The 10,000-nt window shown below is 39.6% G+C and overlaps 1 protein-coding gene across 1 annotated transcript in view; it reads right to left on the bottom strand.

Moving 5' to 3' along the window:
• Positions 1 to 2,159: 2,159 nt before the first annotated feature.
• The window catches only part of gcl (germ cell-less), an 8,815-nt gene continuing 974 nt past the window's right edge, over positions 2,160 to 10,000 (bottom strand). Inside the window, exons 2-12 of the mRNA XM_043009238.2 lie at positions 9,898 to 10,000; positions 8,856 to 8,979; positions 8,045 to 8,141; positions 7,691 to 7,842; positions 6,589 to 6,684; positions 6,129 to 6,245; positions 5,868 to 5,958; positions 4,216 to 4,414; positions 3,679 to 3,897; positions 3,239 to 3,329; positions 2,160 to 2,971 (exon numbers count right to left, since the gene is read on the bottom strand). The exon at positions 9,898 to 10,000 is cut by the window's right edge and continues 35 nt beyond it. Of these exons, the coding sequence (XP_042865172.1) occupies positions 2,786 to 2,971; positions 3,239 to 3,329; positions 3,679 to 3,897; positions 4,216 to 4,414; positions 5,868 to 5,958; positions 6,129 to 6,245; positions 6,589 to 6,684; positions 7,691 to 7,842; positions 8,045 to 8,141; positions 8,856 to 8,979; positions 9,898 to 10,000 (1,475 nt within the window). The 3' untranslated portion in view covers positions 2,160 to 2,785. The remainder of the gene's footprint in view (positions 2,972 to 3,238; positions 3,330 to 3,678; positions 3,898 to 4,215; positions 4,415 to 5,867; positions 5,959 to 6,128; positions 6,246 to 6,588; positions 6,685 to 7,690; positions 7,843 to 8,044; positions 8,142 to 8,855; positions 8,980 to 9,897) is intronic.

Raw genomic sequence — 10,000 nt, 5'->3', positions numbered from 1 at the left:
CTACTGTAAAATGGTCACAAATAATCACTATAAAAATAACAAACTAAAAGCTTTGTTCTCTTACAAATTTCCTGTTTACAGTATATTTGAGGGAAAAGGTCTCAACATGGAATAATAATAATATTAAAGAAAGAAAGAAAGCTCAAAATAAAGTGTAATTAGACACTGCCAAATACTGGATCCTTGTGCCATTTTGCTGCAATATTCCAAATATTCTTCTAATCTTAAGAATATTTAATTACAGAGAAACAATATCATATTTGAATAAGGTATGGATTGAATACCTTACAGGCCATCATGCCTTAACAATTAAATGTACCTTTGAGGATCAAATTGTTCCCAAATAAACCAATACTTTTGCTTAAAGGACATAAGGATTGCAGCTCTCCAGATTGGCTGTCTATGGGAGGATTCCATAGCTTATCTGAAGAAGGGAAATCGGATGAAGAGGATGCCAACCATAGCCTTTCATGTCATCAAATCCTTTTCTTTTTTTTAATAATCATCTAAATGAATTACCAAACAACTGAACAGCCAGTCGAGTGAAGGACCAGACAATTCAAAGATTGAATGGCCAAACAACTGAACAGCCAGTCGAGTGAATGGCCAGACAATTCAAAGATTGAATGGCCAAACACCTGAACAGCCAGTCGAGTGAATGGCCAGACAATTCAAAGATTGAATGGCCAAACACCTGAACAGCCAGTCGAGTGAATGACCAGACAATTGAAAGATTGAATGCCAAGCAACAAGACTGAATGCCTGAAATGATAGACCGAATAACTGTATAATAGTAAATCTAAAAACCAACATGACTGAATGATCTGAAAGGACTGTACGGCTGCAGCCCGTGCTTGCAGTACGTAAGTGTTATTATCATTTTAAAGCTGTCGTAGTTTAGCACTGAGACTCTCAAATATAGGTTCTATGTGTAGTTAATTTGAATCAAAGCTTAACTATAATGTTAGGGAAATTAAGTCTACCTTCTGGATAATCTTAGACTTGTCTTTGTAACTTATATAAGACCTGTGACCTGCCTTTGCACTATCTTTTTTTAAGAGATGACAGAAATCAAGAAAATTACTACTTGCACCATGGAAAATCTGCCATACTTGTAACCAAACAGGCATCTTTCATTCCACTTATCATCTTGTAAATGCAATGGAAATATCACCAACACAAACAATTCCTTTGTAACAAGCAAAGAGGAGAGGAAAAAAAGTGGAGAAGGAAGGGAGAAGTGGAAAGAAAAACTAAAGAAAGCAAAAATGGCCCTTAGACCCACATAAGTTTTGCAATTTCATAGTTTATCTTTACACAGTATTTCTCTTCTCCTGAGCTTATCCTTGAAGTTTCAAAATAGTTCACATAAAATTGCAATTTCCTACAGCAAATACCCAGATTCAGTTCAGTTCTTTTCAATCCAGTTGGATCTCTCTGAACTTCAATTACAACTTCACACAACAAACTACTGCAACTAGCATTGGTTATGGGGCAGTCAGTGAGGTATGACTTAATGCAATCCAAATAAAAAATACTAAATCAAAGTAGAAAGACAGATATATCACAAAAAATATGGCATTTATGTGTGAGTTCAATACTCCTTTTCCCCTTCTATTAAACCCTTCTGAGTGCTCTCCTCTTCTCTTCCCCTCGCTAGAATAAAGCTTGTGGTTGCACCTTGCTGCTCAAGCACAGTCACTTTTACAACATCAAATTTATGCACGGAGATCATGAGCTTTGTCTCTGGTGCTCCATCTGAAAAAAGAAGACGAGGAAGAAGAAGAAAATAAAAGAAGATTCTTCTAATATAACATTCCTCTTCATTGTCTTCCTTCTTTTCTTTACTACATAGCAAAAAATCTAAAAAAGGGAGCATATCATTATCAAAATATTTTCTCTCTTAACTACATAATAATAAAACAAAAAATACTTATGAATCAGATATAACAGGATTAAGTCACTAGACATATTTTTTCCTCCTACCATGGAAAAAAAAGAAAAGGAAAAATACTGACTTTGAATCTGATCTACTTCCCACAAATTGAAAAAAATACTGATTTCTTACAAACAGAGATCAGCAAGGTTGCACCATACTATTTAAAAACTATGATATCAACAATTGAATATGTACAAAAAAAAAGAAAAAAAAAAAGAAAAAAATTTAAAGCTTTGTATTGTCCTATCATACAGAGAAACTGTACTTGCCTCTCATTTAATAACACAAGATGTAAAATGAGACAGTTTGTAATGTTAAAATCAAACAATAATAAAAAAAAAGAAAAAAAGAAAAAAGAAAAAGAAAGATGATTCCAAGATCTTTTGGAATGTGTATCAGTCCTGAATTACAACATTAAAGCAAAGATGAAGGAAAGAAAAAAAAAAAGAGAAAGAGAGAGAGGCTAGGCAAGCACACACATAACAAACAAAAAGAGTTCTCCGAGATCTGCACAGGATGAGGACCCTCTTACAACAGAGTTACGACGTAATGAGATGAGAAATGTGAAATGAGACATGAAGGAAGTGGGGTGTTGGGAGCATAGCTATAAGAATCTAATGACATCAGTCACTGAAATTAACTATGCAATCAATCAGCTGCTGAAATCGTCCATGGAATAATAAACATCCACTGAAATTAACCTCAGAGCATCATTCAGCTTGTGAAACTCAGTTTCTAGAGTTATAAATGGAAATTATCAACTGAAATCAATCATCCACGGACATCATTCATCCAGGGAGATTGGCCAGCGCCGAAATACATGTCCCGGCTGGCAAAGAGCGGCAGTCATTCTCTTGAGGGCTGGCCAGGTGCTCGGGAGGAGAGAGTGGATGCAGAGGCAATGGTGGAGGGGGAGGTCCCTGATGAGCCTCCAGAGTGGCTGGTGATGAGAGAGTGGTTGGTTGTGATGAGGAAGTTGGCGCTGAGGAGAAGTGGATACTTGACGTCTGGATCCAGCACCATCACGCGGATCTGTTATGGGGGTGGCAAGAGAGTTTAAGGTTTTGTTCTGGCATAAATTCAATTTGAAAAAAGACAAAAAAAAAAGTACAAACATTCTCTTTTGCAATTAATGACAGTTGAATCGGTGGGATGAAAAGGAAAGAAAAGAAAATATACTCCCATTTGGTCATTGTACCATAACTGTGACACAAAGGAAAAAAAAGACAATCACTTATAAAAGGCACCCGAAACAACATCATTCTAAGATCACTAACACATCAACATTGACATACTCACCTCCTCAGTCTTGGCAAGAGAGACTGATTGTACTCCTGTAGATTTTGTGTAAACTACTTGTTTCTGGTCATCAAGGGATGCCACTGTCACTCTGCAAAGTTGTACATGAGTTTGTTAAAATATGCATACTTTCCTTTTTTCCATGATACTAACTTTAGTAAAGGAGTGGTACTCTTCTTTAACTGATGTCTATAATGCAAAATCAAAGAAATGGTAAATTTTCAGAATAGTGCCACATCAATAAATATATACTAGAACCACCTGGAGGAGGAGGAAAAGACTAAAAAGAAGTCGAAGAAGACATGTAAGAAAAAGAAGGAGGAAAAGGAAAATAATAATAAGAAGGAGTAAGAGAAGATGAAAAATAAGAAGAAAGGGAAGGAGGAGGAGAAGGAGAAGAGAAATGCAACAGCAACATGTCCCATGATCCTCCTTCCTACCTGTACATGATATTCCTCCTTGCAGGCTGGGCTATGCTTGCAATGTTCTCTGTGCGGTGGTTCCTCTTGAGGCGTAACGATGCCCCGTCATGGGTCATGACCAGGTCCAGGCCAAAGTTGTAGCCTGTCCAACGCCAAATGTGCTGCCCTGAATTCCCCAGTACCCGGCCACAACGTGTGCAAGACCGGTCAAACTCCTCTTCTGATATCTCACTTGGCCTGGAAAAAGAGAGAGAGAAAGAGTGTGTGAGTGAGAGGGTACAGTATGAGTGAATGAGCGGTACAGTAGTGTACCACCCGTCCAGAGAGGGTTAAATCAGTATAGGCATCATAAAATAATAACTATAATTCAGGAAACAATTAAGAAGTGAAGTGAAGTTCTTTGCCTGGCTCATAAATAGGCAGAAGTTGAGGAAAAAAAAAAAGTATCCTATCACAACCTGGCCCTATGTGATCTACACAAAAGAGAAAAAAAAGCAGAGAGTAAAAGAATGAAGCACAGAAAAGATCACAAAAAAAAGTAACGACAAAACTCACCCTCTGTCTTTGCCCTGGTCAATGCGTAGCATGTTGTACCACTGATGCATGCTGGCGGGGGTGATCCAAGAGGGGGGAAGAATGCGGTCTGAGTAGAGCATCTCCACATCCAGGTGATGGTAGATCAGGTAGACAAGACGCAATGCAGAAAACACTGAAGAGAACTCGCGGCCTTCCTCCTCCAGGAACCAGCCACGCTCTGAGGTTTGGGGTTGGGGAGGGAGATATGTGAAAAGCAGGTAGATAAATAAAGGAAGGGTGAGCATAGATGGAGAGAGACATATGATGAGTGGGTAAAAAATATGAATGAGAGAGAGAGAATGCATGAAAGAAAGGGAGAGAGAGAGTGCAAAAGAAAGAAAGAAAGAAAGAGAGAGAGAGAGAGAGAGAGAGAGAGAGAGAGAGAGAGAGAGAGAGAGAGAGAGAGAGAGAGAGAGAGAGAGAGAGAGAGAGAGAGAGAGAGCGAGAGAGAGGAGGAGAGAGAGAGAGAGAGAAGAGAGAGAGAGAGAGAGAGAGAGAGAGAGAGAGAGAGGAGAGAAGAGGAGAGAGAGAGAGAGAGAGAGAGAGAGAGAGAGAGAGAGAGAGAGAGAGAGAGAGAGAGAGAGAGGAGAGAGAGGAAGAGGGAAGGAGAGGAGAAGAGAGGAGAGAGAGAGAGAGAGAGAGAGAGAGAGAGAGAAGAGAGAGAGAAGAGAAGAGAGTGGAGAGAGAGAGAGAGAGAGAGAGAATGAGAGAGAGAGAGAGAGAGAGAGAGAGAGAGAGAGGAGAGAGAGAGAGAGAGAGAGGAGAGAGAGAGAGAGAGAGGAGAGAGAGAGAGAGAGAGAGAGAGAGAGGAGAGAGAGAGAGGAGAGAGAGAGAGAGAGAAAGAGAGAGAGAGAGAGAGAAAAAGAGAGAGAGAGAAGAGAGAGAGAAGAGAGAGAGAGAAGAGAGAGAGAGAGAGAGAGAGAGAGAGAGAGAGAGAGAGGAGAGAGAGAGAGGAGAGAGAGAGGAGAGAGAGAGAGGAGAGAGAGAGGAGAGAGAGAGAGAGGAGAGAGAGAGAGAGAGAGAGAAGAGGAAGAGAGAGAGAGAGAGAGAGAGAGAGAGAGAGAGAGAGAGAGAGAGAGAGAGAGAGAGAGAGAGAGGAGAGAGAGAGGAGAGAGAGAGAGAGAGAGAGAGAGAGAGAGAGAGAGAGAGAGAGAGAGAGAGAGAGAGAGAGAAAGAGAGAGAAAGAGAGAGAAAGAGAGAGAAAGAGAGAGATAGAGAGAAGAGAGTGAGAGTGGGAGGAGGAGGAGTATAGGTAGGGAATGAGGAAGGGTGGGAGATGATTTAGTCTGGGGTGATTGTGCTTATTTGTAAAGTAATAAAAACAAACATTAGTTCTACCAAAAATAATAAATAAAGACACTTGATGCAAAAAATAAATAATGAAGATGGCAATACATCCACAGATGTTCAATGAATAGAAAAATAACAAAACAATCAAACATAAAAAGAGTCTAGTACCATATATCAAGTTGGATGGAAGAAAAAAATCAAGATGAAAAGAATGAAAGAACCACAAAGAGAGAAGGAGAATGTGGAAGAAGAGAAGGAAGAGAAGGAGGAGGAGGAGGAGGAGAAGAAGAAGAAAAAGAAGACGATGAAGAGGAAGATGTAAAAGTTGGATACTAAAGTACCTGCTCTGTTCCTGAAGTACTTGTGTGCCTCGAGGAAAGCTGTCTCATGTGATCCATCCCAACTTGGATTCAGTCGCAGAAATACCCATGCCTGCAAATATGGTGAAGGGAGAGAGTCAAACTTTTAAAATTGTAAATAAAAGTGAGCCATAATATGTTAGAAAATAAGACATTTGTGAATGATAGTGCACATAAAGACATCTCTCATACTGAACAATGATTATCAACCTCAGAAATATGAACAACCCAGCTATGGATTACCTTGAGCATGACGTAGACACTGAACTCTGTCTGCATCACGTAAAGGTGGGGGGAGGTGAGAAGTTCCGACATGAGATCCGAAGGGATGTGTCTCAGCGTGGCAGGGTGTTCAGTCACCTATGGGATGGAGAAAGAGTATCATGAGAGGGGCAATGATGAATGACAAGGTTAATTCAATTAACTTCTGTTATACTGTAGCTAACATAATTCCACAACATTCCATGCTTAAATACATTTTTTTTCCCCTGGTAGAATGGGCTGTGGGGTGGGTGGGGTTGGATCTTACAAATTTGTACATGCCATCAAATATGGGTTAACCTTCTATATGCAATAAACTATTGAAATAAAGAGGAAAAAAAAGTTATTAAGCCCAATTCATCATATAGGATAAAACAGCATAAAATATGAGAACATAAATAACAAATCTAATATACTGAAAAAAGAAGAAAAGAACACCTACCTGTGTTAATAGGTTGTGCAGGAGCCACTGTTTGCATGCCTTGTCTACCTCTAGAACCCCGTACCTTCGTGCTGCTTCATGGTACTGGAGGACAGTCTGAAATGAGGGAGATTTATTTATTTACTTTTTTTAACCTGTTGCCAATGGGGCTATTTCAACTTCACATGGTTGAAATGCTGGGATATTTCAAACGCGTTAGCCTAACGGCTCAGGATTTTTGACTGCACTGGCCGCGGCCATGTGCTATACACCCAATCACCCAGCTTGCCGCCCATGAGGATAGCCATGAAGAAATATCTTGTCCCTGGTGGCTGATGCTGCCACCACTTAACATGTTATCTTGTCACCCTTCATTATCCCAATCCCGACGGGCCGGCGATAAGTGGAAACCCCCTACGCCAGGCCTATCCAATACTGCATCGGGAATGTCACACTGGTGTGTCGCCCCGTCATCGGGCATTTAGCTGTGTCACATGGGTGTGACGCACAGTCGTCAAAGGGTTACCAGTTAACCCATTGGTCGTGGTTTAAAATAAATATTTGTGCAGTAGGGAGGCTGGTTTACATTGTGCCATCCGTGTCTATGAGAGACTCTGCCTTTGCAGCAAATCATGCCATCCGCTGCAAATGGGTTAAATCAGATTGAAAGCATTTCTTCCATATAAGTTGTTAAGTCAAATTCATACATAAAAAAAAGTTTGTTTTTTTTCTTAACCCATTTGCACCAGATGACGTGCTGACACGTTTCGTGGTTTTTGGGTCAGACACTGGCCATGAATTATTTGGTCAAGACCAGTGATCGGGGTGAGCGAGCGGACAGCCCAGGCTTGTGGCTAGTGCACCCGAGAATCACGAGGCGTGAGGCTTATGCGTTTGAAAACCCCGTCATTCTGACCATTCAGAGCCAGAATCGCCCTGGCGTGAAGGAGTTGAATCATTTTGAGTTTTCCAGGCTTAAAGTTGAGGATAAAATCAGACTATTCATGTAGATGCAGGTAAGCAAACTATAACAGAGCAAATAAATCATAAAAATAGATAACATGCAAAGTACAAACTCTCCATCCCAGACATACACACAGAGAGCCAAAGAAAGTCTCCTCACCTGCAGGTTAATGGTCTCCATCATGATTGAGGTGCACTGGTCAATGAGCGGGTCCATCTGAAGGAGTAGAGCCGTTGCCAGCAAAGGAATTACCTGCGCTGGCTCCACCACAATGTCGTCTTTGTAGAACTGGCCTAGGGCGAGGTGTAGGGCTATATGGAGGGAGGGGGGAATGTCAGTTATTTTGCCTCTTTAGAAGGTGAATTATGTGATCTTCCTTTTCTAGTTTCCTTTTCTTTCATTCAATAGGATATGAATATCTGTCGCGTAAGTCCACATATCAAATAACAAAAATTATCAAAAACTGAACAAATATAATCACAAAATAAGATGATATGACATTGCCGTTCTCACCATCAATGTTTATATTGTCATCAAGGATCTCAATGTTGATTTTGGACTGGTTTGTCTCTGTCCAGTTACCCGAGAACATGCTTCCAAAATAGGGACTCTGGAAGGTAACCCATGTGTAAGATACCATATAGGAACTGATTAACATTTACAAGTTTAAATGCATGTTGGAAATTAGTCTACTACCCCTTTTCTTCACCTTTTTTTTTTTTTTCTATGTATCTGCAATGAAATGAACAGTTTACATCACAAACAATCTCCTTCCGTGCCTGAAAGAAAGGGACTCTAATGGGAAATGGTAGATTTTGTCATCCCTATCTCCCAAAAATGAAATACAGCCAATATACAAATTGAATACTAAGTCTTGACATTTCAATTCCACCTGGATTCTTCTTTAAATGAAGCCAAAAAAGAAAAATAATTGAAAAGGAAATCAAAGTTGGTTTGATATATAGCACTAGCTTTTCATGTTATTTGATAGTTCAATGTAGACAGCAAACACTTCAACTATTACATATATTCTTAATTCATGGTGTGTGTGCAATATTCCCTTTTTGATCCCACCCTTGGTGTGCACAATAGATATACAAAAGATTTTTTTTTCATGTGCATTTTTTCTACTGGAAAAGAAACAGAAAAAAGGATCTGGCACATAGTCCGATGCTTCCCAGCCTGAGCTATATCTTAACTCCACAGGATATGGTTGATCTTATATTAGAGCAGATTGCATAATATATGCATTATGGACACACATCCACATCCACATGCATGCACACACACAAGCACATGCATGCAAGCATGTAAATATTCCTACCTGACACAAATAAACTTTGTGTAAATGCCACTCTCTCCCCAGTGCCACGACAGTCACATCCGATGCACATCCCTCTTCGAATAACGTCTTGTAGATATACTGTGATGTTGAGTTTAATCTCCGTCTAGCAGAAGAGAAAGAGAGAGGGGGCAAGGTGAATTATTTGTGAAGCCTCTTTTCAGTGATGCTAATATACCCAGTATGTATTTTTCTATTTCTTGTCCATTGCCTTTGGATTCTATTTTTAATATGTATGAGCCTATCAAACATAAACATACAGCAGAGCAATATATAGGAAACCATGTAGGTATGCATTATTTTTGATCAGAGTGATACAAAGAGGATTTTAAACCACAGATACATGTCTCCACAAGTGTATAATCCTCTAAGAGTCACTTCCTAAACCTATCTGACCCCGTCTATTTATCAAATTCCTTGAATTTAATAATTGGAAAAAAAAAAAAATCTGAAATGGGGTGAACAAATAAGGTCAGGTTGGCCTAGTGCTTATGGAGCTCTCTATGTATTAACCCTCTCTGGACGGGTGGTACACTATGGTACCGCGCATTCAAGGCCCGTTCACTGGGTGATGCCATACGGCGTCGTTTATTTAACTGATTTAGGCCTATGGCATTGTAACATAGCAAGGCTGGAATGCCCCCATCGTGACTGGGTTAAAGTAAAACAAAAAATAAAACAAAACTATGGTCACTTTTGTAGGCTAAAACTAAAACATAATTGATAATGATTAGGAATTGAAAGCCTATCACTATACACGTTCTACATATATGATAACATTAGAGTAGTTTCTCTCAGATAGAATATATTCAGTATTCTGTAACACAGAAGACAAGTGAGCTATAGAAATCCTCTTTATCAAGAAAACTGTCAAGACTAAGGAGAGAAGAATAAAACCATACTTCCACTTCCAGTGCAATTAACTATGTAAACTTAGTTCCACATTAATTTTATTTGATGAAATGAAAACCAAAAATATCAACAAAACAACAAGCAAGTCTGTCCAAGCCACCTCATATTCTACCTTTTGGGAGTATGTAGGAGTGAGTCGAAATCTGTTGCATCTTCGTCCTCGCTTTCTAAATCTTCAACTTTCCGCTTGCTTCCTCCTGAGCCCATAACATGGG

This window comes from Penaeus japonicus, unplaced genomic scaffold (assembly GCF_977035675.1).
Source record: "Penaeus japonicus unplaced genomic scaffold, GWHDUDI00000001_assembly GWHDUDI00000025, whole genome shotgun sequence".
Lineage (NCBI taxonomy): Eukaryota > Metazoa > Arthropoda > Malacostraca > Decapoda > Penaeidae > Penaeus > Penaeus japonicus.
The sequence above is the reverse complement of the archived record's forward strand: the minus strand, read 5'-3'. Positions and strand labels throughout refer to the sequence as shown.